At 49.4% G+C, this 18,163-nt stretch overlaps 1 protein-coding gene across 2 annotated transcripts in view; it reads left to right on the forward strand.

Moving 5' to 3' along the window:
* The window catches only part of KIF16B (kinesin family member 16B), a 1,953,564-nt gene that overhangs the window by 880,184 nt on the left and 1,055,217 nt on the right, over positions 1–18,163 (forward strand). For both annotated transcript variants that reach the window (XM_069234094.1, XM_069234093.1), the window contains exon 16: positions 13,395–13,477. In XM_069234094.1, the coding sequence (XP_069090195.1) occupies positions 13,395–13,477 (83 nt within the window). The remainder of the gene's footprint in view (positions 1–13,394; positions 13,478–18,163) is intronic.

The following is an 18,163-nucleotide window of genomic DNA, read 5'->3' on the forward strand; positions in this document are numbered from 1 at the left end:
TGTGCCCATCTAGTGAGAACAGTTGAGAGCCAGGTTTAGCCCGGCTGTGCCACATTAGGAGCATAAATGCTCCTCAGTAAGATAGGCCTGCCATCTATTTGCCCCTCAACCAGAGCAAAATAATCTTTAGGGTCTATTTCTGTAGCGGTACAGCGAAATGGGTCTCCGTGTCGGACCCTATTAAGGACCCCCAAATGAAGCCTGGGTATGTGGTACATTAGCACTGGCCTCACCAGCTCTTCTGCAGTCAGTCATTTTTGCCCCCTGCAACATGAGGTCCCTGTGGTAATGCAATCTGAGTGCCTCTCATCTGCTGCTCTGCATGTATCTTAGGCGCTGTGCCCGTACCACGGTCATTCCATGTTAATATGCTTACTCTAGCCTTTTCTTGTCACAGCTGTGGGGTAGATTAAGGGGAAGAAGGCAAGCTCTGTACAATCCCTACATGCATTAGCTCATGGGGTACATACCGTTCAGGTTTAGACAAATGCACACTGTATGACTTTGTAAACAATAAAAGTAGAACCCTCAACTCCCAACCCAGGGTGACCACATAACTCGTGATCGCCAAAACAGTTTTAATAAACAATCTCATAGATTGAACGTGCGTTAGACACAGTTGTCGCCGAGGAGTGAGATGAGGGATGGCCAAGGTGTCAAAATCAGTCTGGAATAGACTGTAAGAAATGTGAATAGCATGTCCAAGGAGGGCTAGTCGACTCAGTTCTTCATGGTGAGTGTTAGGAATGCAAAGAGGTCTAGCATTGTGCCCTGCGTTACTAGTCATTTAGCTCAGTCATTGACAGGTGGCCTCTAGCGTGAGTAATCTGTGCATTATCTGTGAGTCCTTCACATCCTGATGCCTGCCATCTGCAGGGTCACGTCCAGAATGGTCACCAACAAGATACTGCTTGTTGATGTGCTTGATTCAGTTTCTGAAGGTGCGTCATCTGGGGTTTGAGGAGGTGGGGAACGCTGGTCTGCCCATAATGTGGTTTCAGTCGACAGTGCTTCAATGTTTCTCCTTAGCTTGTGCTTGGGTAGGGGCCCCCTGAACCTTGGCAGCGCCAGGGTCTCAGATCTTGTGCTTGCCGCTTCATTTAATCCTGACTTTGTATGGCCGAGGCGATGGTGAGGGTGGGGCAGAAGACTCATATTGGCGTTGTCCTAACCAGTCCCAGGCATCTGCTGGGACAGTGAAGAAGTAGCTTGAGTTTCTGACCATGACTTTGAGTTTGGCCAGGAAGACTAGCAAGTACCTTCGGCCGGCTTGTCACAGTCTGTCTTCACTCAGGAAGTATGCTGTGCGGCATTCCACTGATTGAGTGTAATCCAGGAAGAGAAAAATCTGAGTTTTTTCATTAAGGGTTGATTCAGCAGTCTGGGTCGCTTACAATATGGCGTCTTTGTCGTTGTAATTCATTATCGTGGCTACTACTGGCCTGGGTGGTACCCCTGTCAGCGGTCGTCTTGCCATTACTCGGTGGGCGCATTCCACTAAGAAGTGAGGGGACATCTTGTCGGGAGCCACCACCTGCCTCAGCCAGGTTTCAAAGAATTGCCCTGGGTTCGCACACTCCACCCCTTCCGGAAAGCCCATTATATGGAGGTTATTGTGGCAGGAGCATCCCTCTGAATCTTCTGCCCAAGCCTCCAGTTCTTGAACCTTGGCAGTGAGGGACTGGACCTATCCTTCCAGGTCAGCCACCATTGATCAGAATTAATTTATTGCATTTTATTTGTGTGCAACACAGGCCGATAACTTTCTCTGGTTATCGGCAACAGGCCCAGCTGAACCGCCTCTGCATCAACCCTATTTCGTAGGTCCTGTCTGGAGCCTCCAGAGTTTTCTCAAGCTTTGTGTCAGCGAGTGCTGTAGATGAGGCATCTGGTATTGGTTCCTGGTTGGGACTGTTGGTGGTCTCAATAGTCTGACGCCCTGTATGCTGAGCGCCTGCCCCTCCCCTCTATTCTATATCCGGGCACTTTCAAGTGACTAGTATCCAGCAGGTAGTGGACTCACCAAAGGAGATTGACAGGATGTACTAGGTCATAAGTCCCCATGTACCCACAAAACCCCCAGTTTCTCCACAGGAAGGTCGGGTGACCGGCATATGCAGCCCTAATGGAAGAAGGTCCAGGAAACAAAGTGACCCTCTGTGGGGTGTTTCGCTTGTACCGGGTGATCAAAAGTGGTGGGCCTCTAGGAATGTATGGTGCTACGCCTCCTGCCGCCATCTATCTGGTTTCTCTGTCCAAACTGTTCCTCGATCACAATAGATCAAGATGGGAGATCTGCCTCACCCGTTAGGTTCTTGCTGAACACTTACCCAAGGGGGGTACGAGCAGTCCAGGTTTCACACTGAGCCACTGCTGCCCCAGTCAAGAAGAGAGGAGGAGCCAGCTGCCAGAAAAGGCCCCCTCCTGTTAATATACAGGTCACGTATAAAGGAGGGAAGATATCGCTATCCGATCTGGTGGTTTACAGTCCAGTGCAGTAAAATTGAATGTGGTTCCCTGTTGTATTGTAGAGGGGCATACCGTTTGAAGTAAATAGACGCTCACAGGCAGCCACTTTTACTATTTATGTGGCAATGTAGGAAGTCCCATTGTTGTTCGGGTCCTGTTAGTGCTGTGGGGTATGGGAGGGGTCTCATTGGCCAAGACGTGGCCTTCTCAATAGGTCCTATTCACTGACTCGTTCACGTCTGGATCAGTGCAGTGGTGGCTCTGCACTCATCCCCACCCCAAAAGTTAAGTGTTCAGTTGCATTGGTGGTGGGGCCTGTCTAAGTTCTGTCTACGGGCTGGTCTCCGCTCACAGAGGACAATGCCTCCACTGTCTTTCAGAATCTGTCACTGTGCCCCTTAGATGCAGTTGGAGATCGGATGCATAGATTGTGCACAGCCTCCCCGCACTATTGCCAAGGTCTGCTCTCCTGAACAATGTATTGAGTGTTCAATGTACTTCATGTACTAGGAGCTCTCATTACAATGTTGCGTGCTCCTTTATCTGTCAGGGGACGGGCCGCCTGTGCCTCTTCCCTGTTCTCAGTCGCACCCATGCTGCTTCAGGTAGTTGTGCGGTGGCAAGTTACTCCGTCAGGAGTCCCACGCTCAGCGATGGCCATCAGGAGTCCATTGATTCTAACTTTCCGACCCTCAGACGCCCTTCACATGTTTCAGGCCGTCCATGCCTGGGAAGACTTCAGTCAGGAGGATGACCTTCTAGTAGCTGTGGGACCCTGCAAAATGGCTCAGATGACATTGCTTAGTTTCCACCCTAGTGATTTTGCGGTGCTGCAGCCAGCTATGTGCTGATGACAGTGGGTATTGCCGGATTGTGGGTCACCTGGTGGAGCCAGTTGTAAAAAACGTCCGCCATCTTGCCGTGGCTGGCCACACCCCCCTGGCTAAACCATTTTCTTGATCTCCAATCAGCTCACCCATAGTTTGGCGTTTTAGACCTTCCCCTGATACAGACTTTCTAACAAAGCATCCTATAATAAGAGCCTGATTGTCCAAGCCTCAACATGTAATTTCAACACAGGTTACTTTGTGGCCAATCCCTCAGACAGGAATCATTAAGGACTGATGCCTTTGGGAAGAGACTTTTTTCCTCAGCCAGTTTAGCTCTTCGGTCTAACAATGTAGTTTGGTTACTCGCTGATACACACACGCATTGTAGAGGAAGCCAGCAATATTTTACCAGTAGTCCCAGAGTATCTCAGAGCCTCTTTAGCCCACACTTTTCATGATAGCCAGGATGCTGCAAAGTATGTGCGCCTGACCAGCCTGGACACAACTGACTGTATTGGTAGGCACCATCACTCTGTTTAAAAGTTGTATGAGGCCAGCAGTTTTTTTCTGATGAGGTTGCAAGTATTTGTCATGGTTATGCCATTTGATACTTCATATCTAGTTGGGGAATAAACATATTCAGCACTGGAACAATTGAAAGACAGCCACACAATGGTACAGATCCTTGTCCGATCCATACCTGCCAAACAATTGCCCGACTAGTTCAAGAAATTCAGAGGCTACTCAAGGGGCTAACTTACTGGCAGTGTCAATCCTCACAGATTGTTTTGCAGATGCTGCCCCACTTCTTTTGAAGCCGTGAGTGTGGCACCAGCATAATTCAGGTCACTCAGCTGGGACAGTATTCCTCCAGCTCATCCTCCTCTCCTGCATCGATTTCAAGCCGCTTTAGTATGACATATGTCTCATGCCTGACTGGTATTCAGCAGGCTCCAGCATTAACTCCTGGACTGTAGATCCGTCACGGTTGGATGGGTCCTACAAATTGTCCAACATGGTTTTACTTTTGCACTTCCTTGTTCGCCCATCATACCAGAACACATGTTGGAAGAAAACTCCAGAATCTTCGTGCAGGAGGTCAGTTGTTTGTTCTCCAAAGGCACTGTCTAGTGGGTACAAAGTTTGGAAACAGGGATGGGAGGTCACCTCTGCTGTTTCCTCATCCCGAAGAAAGAATGGCAGCCTCTAGCTTATTTTAGACCTTTGCCATCGAATGCCTTTCTGCGAAAGGACAAATTCAAGATGCTTACGCTGGCCCACTTTCTTACAGATGGGGAACCAGGACACTGGATGGTGTCCTTCACTTGCAGTAAGCGTATTTTTGACACTTTCCCAGTGGTCCCACAAGTGTTATCTGAGGTTCAAGGTGGATCAGGACCATTTTCCACCCCACTTCCAGTTTCTGTGCTCCCCTTCAGCCTTACCTTGACCCCTTGGCTGTTAACAAAAGGGATGGTGGTGGTCACTGCCTGTTTTTACAGGTCAAGAGTACACATATTCAGATACCTCCATGACTGGCTGCTAAAGGTTGGTTTACCTTAGTCACTTGTAGACCAAATGACAGCTGAACTCCTAACTTTGTTGGATTTTACCATCATCAAACTGAAGTATCTACTTAGTCCCAGTTAGGGAATTCCATTCTTTGCGGCAATTTTGTATATGGTGGAATTTAAAGCCTTTCCTCCATTGTACCGTCTCTGGGACATTCAGGATAAAATCTTAATGCTTCAAGATCAGTCCTGGGTCTCATGAGGATGGTGCTGTAGCTTCTTGATCTGCTGGCCACTATTTCAAAGTCACAGACAGACTCCAGATCTTTTGGTGCTTTAGGTGTGTTTATTTACATACAAAATATTGGAGGGGGAAGTTAAATGGTGAGGGGTGATGGCGGAGGAGTGTCCATGGCAAAGTCCAGTTTATTTGTCTCATAGGTGCATTGCCCATATGGGCTTAGGAAGTGGAGCTGGGGCAGTTCCAATATGGACAGTATGACAAAGTGGGACAGTGGGTTGACAATCAGGGTGGTCTCATTTCTTGGCGGGGGTCTTGGCATCGTGCTTTGTCTTGTTCCTGGATCTCAGGGACCGCTTGCGGGGTGGTTCTCCATCTGCAGGGGGTGGGGTGCTGGTGTGGTGGTCCTGTGGTGGTGCCTCCTGTCCACTAGCGCCGTTGGAGGTGGTGGGCAGTTCATCGTCCATGCTAGTGTCAGGGGCCCCTTGGAGTTCCACAGTGTCCCTGCTGGTGTTGAGTATTTCCTTCAGCACCCCTACGATGGTGCCCAGGGCGGAGCTGATGGTTCTGAGTTCCTCCCTGAAGCCCAAACACTGTTCTTCCTGCATGCGCTAGGTCTCCTGGAATTTGGCCAGGATAGTTGCCATCATCTTCTGGGAGTGGTGGTGTGTTCCCATGATGGAGGAGAGGGCCTTGTGGAGAATGGGTTACCTGGGCCTGTCCTCCCCCTGTCACACAGCAGCCCTCCCAGTTCCCCTGTGTTCCTGGGCCTCCGGCCCCTGGACTGTGTGCCCACTACCACTGCCCCAGGTCCCTGTTGTTGTTGGGGTGGTGGGTTATCCTGGGTTCCCTGTAGTGGTGGACACACAGCTGATTGACGTGTCCTGGGGACGGAGGTATGGGCCCGCTGGGTGGGTGCTGTGCTGGTGTTACCAGAGGGGGGTAGGTCTGTGGTGGCCTGCGCCTGTGTGAGGGGAACTGACTGTCCCGAGGTCCACGATAGTCCGGGCTGGTCATCTAGATCCAGTTGGACAGAGCTGCTGTCATCACTGTGGCCCTCTTCTGTGGGTGAGGTGGAGATGTCTGGACCCTCCTGTCTGGTGACGTTGGGTAGTGGTCCTGCAGGGGTGTAAAAGCATGATTATTGCATCTGTGTGTGTCATGGTGTGCAATGGGTGGGTGACTGTGCACCCCAGTGCTTGCATTCCTGTGTAGGACCTTGTGTGATGCTGGTTTAGGGGGGTGTATGGGTATGTGCAGTGGGCATGCTTAAGTGATGGGTGTCCATGCGTTGGTGTTGCATGCAGGGCTTGGTGTTGGGATGTGTGGTTTGTGATATTGGTACATTTGTGAGGAGTTGTAGTGATAGGGTTGGGGGTATGTGATAGCATGCAGGTAGGGTGGGGGATATGGTAGTTAAAGGTTTGACTTACCGTAGTCCATTCCTCCACCGACTCCTGCGAGGCCCTCAGGATGCAGAATCACCAAGACCTGCTCCTCCCATGTTGTTAGTTGTGGGTGAGGAGGTGGGGGTCCGCTGCCAGTCCTCTGAACCGCCTGGTGGTGTCTTGAGACCACGGAACGCACCTTCCCCCGTAGGTCGTTCCACCTCTTCCTGATGTCGTCCCGATTCCTTGGGTGTTGTCCCACTGCGTTGAACCTGTCGACTATTCTTCTCCATAGCTCCATCTTCCTTGCAATTGAGGTGTGCTGCACCTGTGCTCCAAATAGCTGTGGCTCTACCCGGACGATTTCCTCCACCATGACTCTGAGCTCCTCCTCCGAAAACCTGGGGTGTCTTTGCCGTGCATGGGGTGGTGTAGGTGATGTGTCGGGTGGTGTGTGTGGTGATAAGTGTGGTGATATGTAGTGGTGTGTGGTGTTTTGTGCGTGGAAGTTGTGTGGGTGATGGTGTTGAGTGCCTGTGGCTGCTAGTTTGTGGATGGTGGTGTCTCTCTCTGGCCTACTCTCTGTAATAGTGGTCGTAGGGGTTTGTGGGTGATGTGGGTGTGTGGTTTATATTGTAATAGGTGTGTGGGAGTGGTGTGTGTATGTGTATCAGGTGTGTGTATTTGGAATTGTCCAATGTGGCGGTGTTTTGTAGAAGTGTGTGTATTTTGAGCGCGGCGGTGTGTACCGCCAATGGAATACCGCGGTTGAAAGACCGCTGCGTGGATTCGTGGGTCGTGATAGCGTGGGTGTATTTCTGTTGGTGGGACGGTGGAGGATTTGTTTTCGCCAGTTTATCACTGACCTTTGGTGTGGCAGGCTTGTGTGGGTGTCTGAATTTTGTCGGATTTCGAGATGTGGGTCATAACAGCTGTGGCGGAATTCCGCGGCGGTCTTCTGCACGGCGGTAAGCGGCTTTTACCGCCAATTTTGTAATGACCCCCATAATGCAACTTTTTCCTCTGGTGGAGCCAAGTAATCCTGGATCTGTTGCATACTTTCAGAATAGCTAGATCAGATAAATATTAATACACTGAATACAAACAAAAAATGTTTAATTGGTGGGTTTAATGAAAATCTAGCATGGATCTTGTCACATCTGACCTTTGTTGGACACACCTGAATAATAGAAAATACATAGAAATGATTTAGACCTCTTTAGATGGGGGATGGAAGCCCCCCTCGGGTAACAACCACAGTACTTGATGGGGTGAACCAGAAAAGTCACCAAATTAACCTGTGCTTAACACTCTGGTAGCTTGGCACAAAGCAGTAAGGCTTAACTTAGAGGCAAAGTGTAAAGTATTCATGCAGTACTCAAATAATAAAGTGAAAACACAACATAAGAAAAAATCCTAAACTATTTTAGGAAAATAGAGTAAAGTTTAGTAAATAAAATGATACCAGAACAACCAAAATCCAACTAGTAGAACCGGAGCTATGCAGTTTTTAAATTTTATCTATGAATAGAGCCTTAAAGCACAAATTGCCACTCCCAGTGATCTGGTTGTGCTAGACCGAGAGAAAGTCACAAGTTCAAGCCAACTTTAATGGAGCGCAAGTTGGATACAGGGACCAGGTTGGTCCCGCCAATGGTCGTCGCTGTAGTGCAAAGAGCAGGCTGGGCGATGAGGGCTGTTGTTGCTGTAGTGCAAAGTGCTGGTCGGGCGTCGTGGACTGACGCTACTAGAGGTTTGTGTTGCTGGTTACTGTGGCCTGTCATTTCTGTAGAGTAAAGTGCAGCTCTTACGTTGCTGGTTGTTGCTGGTGGTCTCTGTAGCACAAAGAATCTAGTTCATCTGAGCTTCGCCTTGGCGGCTGTTGTGGGAAGCAGCATCTTGTCGCGAAGAGCCCAGAACTTCAGATTTTCGGGTTCATTCACAGAGGAAGCTTATCTGATGACAGCCAAGAGTACAGGACATGGTGTGGGGCTCACTCCAGCAGAGGCCGGTGGGGGTCAGACAAGTCCAGTTGCAGGTCCAAGCAGGTGAAATGTAGCAGGTCAGCTTCACAGTTGCACAGAGGCCTCTGGAGCTTGTTGTGTCCCTGTAGGTCAGACATATGCTCAGCAAACTGACCCTTGGAGTCACTCAGGTAGCCTGGGATTAAGGCAACAGGTCCAATCTTCCTTCTTAGATAGCAGGAAAGTCCTTAAGCAGCAAGGTAGCCCTCTGATGGTCAAGGAAGTCCTCAAGCAGCATGGCAGTTCCATGGTAGCTACATGGCAGGTTTCTGGGGAGCAAGACAGGACTCAAACATCAGGGCAGTCCTCTGGGCAACAAGACAGTCCTTCTTCAGTAATGTTCACAGGTTCAGGATTGTACTGAAGAATGGCTCTGGAGGTCCAGCGTTTATACCTGGTGCCGACCTTTGAAGTGGGGAATTTCCTTATACTACCCACACATTAGCTTCTGTGGTTCTGCATAGTTCTTCTCTTTCCCTATTAAGGCTTCAAGAAGTATAGGGTGGCAAAAGACTAGTTTCAGGTTCTTTTGTGTCTGCTGGAGGCAAGCCCCTTGAAGTGTAAGTGGGGCACAGCTCTTTCCTCAGTTATCCTGGCAGGATGGTTTATCCTGTCCACATATAGACCCTCATTTTGACCTCGGCGGTCTTTTTTAAGACCTCCAGTGCAGGCGGTTTTACGTGCAGCGTATTATGACTGCTGGCAGCCCTCTGTCCTTTTTCGGACGGAGAGCCGCCAGCAGCCATACTGACGGTAGGCGGGGAAGTGGAGGCTGCTCCACCTCCACCACCCGTCATCAGAACACCGCCCACTTAATCACGTTTCATGATTTGGTGTGGCGGTGTTCCCGTGACAGGGTGCTGGCGGTGGAGCAGCCCCCATGGATCCCGTCCCCTACCGGAGGATCAACAGACAGGGTAAGTTGATCGTCCGTTAGGTGAGGGGGTTGGGGGGGGGGGTGTTGTGTCCGTGCGTGGGGGTGTGAGTATGTAGAGGAGGTGTGTGAGTGCGTGTATGCATGCAGGAGGTGTTGTGTGTATCGGAAAAGTGTGCGGGTCGGTCTTTGTGCATGTTTGTTTGTATGTGTGTGGGTATGTGTTGTAGTGTATGTGTGCGTGTAGGGGTGTGTGTATGTGCATGGTGGGGGTGGGGACGGGGTGTGTGTATGTGCATGTTGGGGGTGGGGTCCTGCCACCTTTGGGGGGTAGCAGGGGGGTGGCTGGTGTCGGGGGGAGGACTCAGCGGGGGGGGAGACCCCTATCAGTGCCAGGGAAGGAATTCCCTGGCACTGATAGTGCCTACCGCCATGGATTTTGTGGCAGTTCCAAACCACCCGAAATCCATGGCGGTATGCAGGGTCCTAATACCGCCGGCGGTCTGGTGACAGCTGCCGGGCTGGAGACCAAAGTGTCCAGCCCAGCGGTCGTCACCTCCCTGGCGGTCAGAGTGGAGAAGTGGTGGATGACCATGGCGGTAACCGCCATGGTCATAATTCCATTTTGTTTTCCCGCCGGCCTGTTGGCGGTATTGCCACCACTTCTGCCCCGTCCGCCGGGGTCATAATGAGGGCCATAGTCCCCTTTTGTGTCACTTTCTGTGAAGAATACGCAAACTCCAGCAGCAGAGCCATTCACAGTCATGTGACCCAGGATACTGGCAGAAGGCAAAGATGGCTTCTGAAAGTGGTATTTTTAGAATTGCAACTTAAAATCTGACTTTGCAATTAAAGACAGATTTAAATTACAATTTATTTGAGTGTAAACACTTTTTTTCAATCTGCTACCAGTATAAAGTTATCACTTATTAAATATAATAATGAGGTAACCCTGTATTAGTCATTGGGAGTGAGAGGCCTTACAGCAGTGATAAACAACTTCAGGACTTTTTTGCTATGAGGACATGCAAAACATGAACTCACATGGCCTGCTTTTTAAATACCATGCAGCATTCCCAGGACAACCTATTACGGAGAGGAACACCCTGCCTCACACCCAGTTCCCTTTTGTCCCGTTGTCTGTAAGGAATACACAACACACCACAGTAATGCCATTCACAGTCATGTGACCTTGGTCCCTGGCAGAAAGACACATTTGGTTTAGGCAGAATACTGCCAATTTTCTAAAATTGTCATTTTCAGAATAGTAACTTAAAATCTGACTTTACCTTTAAAGAGGATTTTAAATTACAATTCAAGAGTTGAAGTTTATTTCTTCTTCATAAACTGAAGTTACCTCTTATTAATTGCAATAAGGTAACCTAATGTTAGTCTGTGAGAGAAATAGCCTTTTAACAGTGAAAAATGACTTTAGGGGTTTTTCACTGCCAGGACATTTAAAACATAAGTACATATGTCCTACTTTTTAAATACACTGCACCCAGCCCTCTGGACTGTTCAGGGCTAACCCCAGGGGTGACCTATATGTTATGAAAGGACTGTTTAGTATTGGGGTATACCATTAGATAACCAGACACACACAGTCTCTCTATATGCTGATGACATGATCCTTTACCTCTGAGACATCCGCACAGATCTGACACCACTCACTTCAATCACTGAGTTATTCTGCAAGATTTCTCGTTTTAAGGGCACATATACCAAATCATGTGCCTTCCCCTTCAAATGGAATCTTCTTGAGGAACTCAGAAAGCTGAGCAGTGCGGCCGTAAAGAGGGCCCTATGTACATTAAAATACCTGGGAATTCAAATATACCGCAAACGAGAGGACCACTTTGAAGGCAACCTGGGTAAGGCCATACTATCCCTGCGATCCCACATACCCTTTTGGATGACCCTGCCGCTGTTCAGGGCAGGCCGGAATGCTCTATAAAGGTGGTGATACTACCATGCCTCCTTTGTGTTTTTAACAAACCTCCAGATTGTAGTGCCCGCATGTACTTTCACCTTCTGAAAACTTGATTCCCTGATGGTCAGATTGATTTGGGGAAATGGCAGATAGAGTGCGGCACTGAGCAGCTGCCGCTTCCCCCGACCGGAGGCAAGATGGGAGCTCCTCCACTTTCCCCACTGTTATTTAGCTGCTCAAATCTAGTGCGTTGCCATCTGGCTGGCGAGCCAGCACACGGAAGAGAGGAATCAAAATCGGGGCGAGGGGCAAACTTATCTGCTTACTTCTCCCAGACTACCACTCTCGCGGCACTTATTCAATACTGCAGATGGCTCAGGAGTGTTTGTGACAAGGATTCCCGTGGCCCTGCACGGTCCGACCATACTCCCTGCTCTACCCCTCCAATGATTCCCTCCTAAGAGGCCGCATATTAAGTGGCTATGCCTTGAGGACCTGGAACCTGATGCTCCATGATCTACACTCTGCGGGGCCGTGGCAGGATGCTGGTGTCTTGATTATACTGAGCCGTTGCGAAAGACTCTCTGTGCTGCCATGGCTAAAGACCAAGTGGGGAGACTCTCTGGTACAGACATTTCACAACTTAGGCTGGTTTAGGCCCTTGAAATACCTCTGCAAGGGTTCCAGAATTGCCCTCTTTAAATGTATACAGCTCTATATTCTGCACCAGGCCAACTTAACCCTCTATACATGCATCTCATTTACCCATCCGCTACTGACACCTGCCCCCGCTGCAAATCAGACTCCAACGACCTGTTTCACATGTTTTAGGCCTGTATGATGCTACAGACCTACTGCGATACAGTCCTAGCATTCATTTCACAGATTGTGAGAGGTTAGAAACGGCATACCACCGCATTTTTGGCGTATACCTCCGTCCCAAACATAAAAAGGTGCAACCCTCTTCACAGACCTCACTTTGCTCTTGGCTAAGCAAACTATATCTATGAGGTGAAAGGTGACGGGGGGCCCCTTCAAACCTGAAATAAGGAGCTGAAGTAATATGGTGGGCACAGGCTGAGAGCACGACACTCTGCAGGGAATAGAAGTGGGCCCTGCAAATATACCCCTTCCTGGAACACAGTCCTCCAGGACTCGACGGACCTAGCCAGAGATGACACCCAACTACGTTAGACCCCCTGCCCCCCAACACACACACACACACACACACACACACACTCCTCCCTCTGGCCTATCATAGCCCTCACCCATCCGCCCCTACACCTGTCCTTTCACCTGTACTCCAACATTTCTTGACAATCAAACTGTCAGATCTAGTCCTCGCTTAAAAGACTTTGTGACTGTAAGGTTTCCTTGTAGTGAGCCTCGGTGGGGTGGGGGAGTTAAATTACTTTTCTCCAATTCCTATTGCATGCAGAAAAATATGCTGTATTGTCTTGCAACCCCAGAGTGCTGATGCCTAGCCTTCAATATTTCGTACAATTGATGTACAGATTTGTAACTTTAGTGTTTATTTGATTGCACAACTATGGCCAATTGTCCATGTAATAGCTATAAATTTGTAACTGAATGCATTTTTACTTTTTTAATGTCAATAAAACATACTTATAAAATATATATTTATCCTTGGAAAAGTGCACAAAACATGGGCTTTCCTTAGCAGTTTTCCTTTTCTTTCGGTAAAGCCTGTAACAGCACTGTAATACTGAATTTAAGAATTGGCATAGCCCACTGGGTGTGAAATTAGCAAGGGACTCATTAGGAGGTCATTGATTTTTGCTGAGGGGCCTCATAAAATGAACATTAAAGGAAGAGACCATTTGTTAGGCTACATTCACATACTCAAGCTACAGATTCACCGTACCACAGATAAAGAGCACTCTGTCACTCACGATTACAATGTATATGACACAATTACTGAACCGTTGAACATGTAACATTCTGCTAAGGATTCAGATAAGTATAAAACAAGGAAAAACTCAATTTGCTGAGAAAAAGTATTTCATTTTTAAAGACATCGGATAATTGTGTGCCTTGATGTTATTATTGTAACGTTTACTATGTGTGACGATGCATGGTGAGACCCGCAATGCTTTTTTGTTACAGGTGCTGTAATTTTGCTTGGAAGAACCAACATGTTTCGCTTTAACCATCCCAAAGAAGCAGCCAAACTGAGGGAGAAAAGAAAGGTATGTGGAAATAGAAAATGCAGATAAAATCGACCTATCTGATTTTTTAATGTATGTGCTTCCTGTTGTGAGCCTTGAGATTATCTTCAGTCAAAGGTTAATACCGTAATTTAAAAGAAAGTGAATCCCTAGCTGTTCTTTGGAAATCCTGATCAAGTTACCTTACACTGCACATCAATCTATGCCTTTTGTACACATCTCCTTTCCTACGAAAGTGTAATTTTCCTTGTAAACAAAATGTTCTTCTTTTGGTGTTCTCTCTGTTGTTTCATAGTTTTGGAACAAATCACTGAGAGCTAGTCACAAAATAATGGTTGGTGCTGCAGATTGCTCTTGTTTGAGACCACAGCAAAAGTGTTGTTTACAGTTGAATTAAGTACCTAGGTCCTCTTCTGTGAAGGTATATCTGATAGAGACGTCTAGGTGCAGATTCCTTACCTTTGAATTTCCCCAGGCATCTGTCTGGATCCGGAGATTTTGCTTCGAGCAGTACCTCTGCTCGCTGTCAGGTGTCGTCGTTCGACTCTGCGGGCGTCGTTGGCATCGTGGTCGCCGTGATGATGTTGCGGTCATATATAGGCACCACCCCGGCATGCTGACGTCCGTTCTTTTCTTTCCGCGCCAGCCTGTGCGCCGATCCGGAGAAGAGCTACCTCAGTCACTTTTTGACTATGACAACATTTTTGTCGAATTCTTTTTGACGAGGTAATGTATGTGTCGAGGGATGTCCTGCAAGACCGGTTTTAAGCCCTACGACTCCTGTCACCGCATGATGTAGATGACGGATCCGCACCTCATTTGTCTTTGGTGCCTGGAGCACGATCACGACCCGAAGTAATGCTCCAAGTGTCGGGCCATGACCCCTAAAGCTTTGAGGGAGCGTTCCCTAAAGCTAATGGCAACCGGACACTCGACTCCGCGGCGCAGGTCTCAAGACTGGCCGCGGAGTCACCACCACTCTTCGTCCTCAAAGTCATCAGGACATTTGGGTCATATGAAAACGAAGTCGTAGAAGGACAATCGTTCTTGGAGGTCACCCCCTCTCTCAGATGATGTGTCACGGGAAGAGCGTCGACGCTCTAGGCCTCCATCCTCGAAGCCTTCATCAGGGGCTTCTTCGCGCTTCCCTGACATCGGTTGGGCCCACAATTGATGTCAATCCCATTCTCATACCCGTTAAGCTGGAACAATGTCACTCAACGCCGATTCCATTATCTATAGGCTCTCCTGGGCGTTGATCCAGGCCCTTATGCTTATGGGTATGGATACGGGGAGAGTTTGGAGGGGACACTGGACCCTTTAGAACACCAGCGTGACCCCCAAATGGACTGGGTGCAGGATTTGGGTGATGCCAGTGGTCTAGACACCTCTCCCGACACTGGCATGCTCTCTCCTCCTACCGTGGCTACGGAGGAGGGAGCCTCATACTCCATGGTGGTGAGAAGGGCGGCTGAGGTCTTGGATCTTGAGCTACCTTCCGTGGAGGTTAGGCCTAATGTCTTAACCGATGTGCTTCAGCCGGGGTCTTCCACATCAGAACCCCTTCTTCCCTTTAATGAGGCACTGATGGACGTCCTTTTGGGTACCTGGTCCAGACCCAGCACAGGGGCTCCTGTGAATAGGTCGATGGCCCACCACCATCGACCTGCGCCAACAGACCCAAAATTCCTCACCCGGCGCCTGAGAGCCTTGTCATCTAGGCTTCATCTTCATCAGGTGCATTCCCTGCCACACCCCCGGATGTGGATCAAAAAGACTGGACAGCTTGGGGAAGAAGTTGTTTTCTTCCAACAGTCTAGCGCTGCGGTCCATGAATACTGCATGCCTTTTGGTCCGCTGTTCCCAAACTCTCTGGGATACGGTCGTGCAGGTGCTGCATAGAGTTCCAGAGGAGGCCGGACTGTCCTTTCCCAAGTCGTGACAGATGTGGGTGACCTAGCAAAGTTCATTATTCGTTGCGGACTGGATACGACCGACTCTCTGAGCAGATCAGTTGCATTGACGGTGCCATTGAAACGCCACGCCTGGCTGAGACCATCTGGCTTCTCAGGGGATGTCCAGCAATCTCTGATGGACATGCCCGTTGATGGCACATGTCTCTTTGGAGACAAGGTGGACTCCGCGCTCGAGCGCTTCAAGGATTCCCGAGCCAGGGCCCAGTCCCTTGGCCTTGCGCCTGCTCCTAGACCGCAGCAGTCCACCTTTCACCCCTTTCGTGGCTACGGAAGGGGCACCCAGCCGCGTTCTTTACCCCCCGGCCATCGACCTGCGCATGCTGTACAGCCCCTGTGCGGCAGCGGACGAGGGATCCCATGCCCACAGGGATCAGGGAGCCAGCAGGTCGCCCAGTCCACCCTGCCCCCTCCTCAGTCTCCAAAACTTCCTAGTCTGTGGGTACACCAGGAACCAGTTGTTGGCAGGATTCGCCATCACCTGCTCCAGTGACAATCCATTACCTCAGACAGGTGGGTTCTCCAGATTATCCGAAGGGGCTACTCCCTCCCCTTCGAGACACCTCCTCCAACCATGCCACCTTCATACAATCGCATATCAGAGAATCATATGGCGCTTCTCTGCGAGGAAGTCCAAGCCCTTTTGGCCTAAGGAGCTATAGAGAGGGTTCTGCTGCCAGAAGTAGGTCTTGGTTGCTCTTCCCGCTACTTTCTTGTGCCGAAAAAGGACAAGGGTCTTCGTCATATATTAGATCTGCGGTCCCTCAACATCTTCCTCAGGAAGGAGAAGTTCAAAATGCTGATTTTACCTCAGGTCCTATCTGCCCTGGACCCCGGAGACTGGATGGTAGCTTTGGACTTGCAAGATGCATACTTCCACATCCCGTCTTGCCAGCCCACAGACGTTAGCTATGATTCATGGTAGGTCACGAGCACTTTCAGTTCACCGTGCTCCTTTTTTGGCCTTATCAGTGCCCCTCGGGTGTTCACAAGAGTGATGGTAGTGATGGCAGCTCATCTGTGTAGGTTAGGGCTTCCAGTCTTCCCCTACCTCAACGATTGGCTGTTGAAGGTGAACTCGCCCCAGACAGTTGTCTCCCAACTCCAGACTAGGGTGAACCTTTTGCATTCGCTGGGGTTCACTATCAACGTGCCGAAGTCACACCTGACTCCTCCTCAGAAGCTCCCTTTCATCTGAGCTGTTCTGGATACAGTGCAGTTTTGGGCGTATCCTCCCGAAAAGCGAGTATATTCGGGCTATGATACCTATGTTTCAGCCTCTATCCTGGATTTCACTGACAATGACTCTGAGGCTGCTGGGCCTCATGGCCTCCTGCATCCTGCTAGTTCAAAATGCCAGATGGCATATGCGGGTTCCACAGTGGGACCTGAAGTTCCAATGGCGCAGGATCAGGGAAATCTCTCTGACAAGGTTCTAGATCTCGGAAGGAACTATGAGAGACCTGCAGTGGAGGTTAACGAAACAGGGTTGGGTCAAAGGCAGATCCCTCTCCTTTCCCCAACCAGATCTTATAGTAGTGACAGATGCGTCAGTCCTGGGATGGGGCGGCCACACGGGAGAGGCGGAGGTCAGAGGCCTCTGGTCTCTGTTGGAAACCGGGCTCCATATCAATCTTCTGGAGCGCAGAGCGATTCGACTAGCATTAAAAGCATTCCTTCCCTCTCTCGAAGGGAAAAAAGTGCAGGTGTTCACAGACAACACCACACAAGATGGTACTGCAACAAGCAAGGCTGAGTGGGATCGTGGACCCTTTGTCAAGAGGCTCTTCGCCTCTGGACTTGGCTGAAACATCAGGGCATTTGTCTGGTGGTTCAACACCTGGTGGGCCCCTTAAATGCCAGGGGAGACAAACTCAGCCAACTATGTGTGGTCGATCACGAATGGCGTCTCCCTCCGGAGGTGGCGCAAGGTCTCTTCCTTCAGTGGGGGGAGCCTTGGTTAAGCATAACATAACATGGGTATTTGTAAAGCACACATAACCAGTAGGTATCTAGGCGCTGAATAACAGATGTTTATTGTTACCCAACTCAATAGTACTCATTTTATCGACCTCAGAATTTTGGATGAAAGGCTGAGTGGACCCACTGGGATTTGAACCTGTGACCATGAGGTCGAACCTAGGTTCCTACAGTGGATGCCTTAGTCCACTTATCCACCAGACCCGGCCTTGGTATACCGAGCTGTTGAGCATGGCAGTAGTTCCTCCAATCAGACTGCCTCTTCAGGAGAATCTTCTGTTGCAGCAGCAGGGGAGGGTCATCCACCCGAACCTGTCCACCCTCCACCTCCTTGCGTGGAGAATGAGCGGCGACAGTTGACGTCTTTTGACCTGTCACCCGAAGTCTGTAACGTTATCTTGGCAGCCAGGCGCCCCTTAACCAAAACCATGTACGCATGTCGTTGGAAGAAATTTGTGGCATGGTGCATCGACAAATCTATCAATCCTCTATCTATTTCTCTCCCTCAGGTCCGTCTCTTTATTCTTTCCCTTGCCCAAAAGAGCTCCACCCTGGGCACCCTTAAGGGATATTTCTGTGCTATCTTGAGGTTACCAGATCAACCTTCGTTATTCAAAGCTCCCATTTTTGGGAGGTTTCTTAAAGGCCTCACACATCTTTTTCCTCCTACCCTATTCATCATGTCCCAATGGGATCTGAACCTAATTTTAACATACCTTATATGTGCCCCGTCGAGCCGCTTCACAACTGCCCT

The sequence above is a fragment of the Pleurodeles waltl genome, chromosome 5 (assembly GCF_031143425.1).
Source record: "Pleurodeles waltl isolate 20211129_DDA chromosome 5, aPleWal1.hap1.20221129, whole genome shotgun sequence".
NCBI classification, from domain to species: domain Eukaryota; kingdom Metazoa; phylum Chordata; class Amphibia; order Caudata; family Salamandridae; genus Pleurodeles; species Pleurodeles waltl.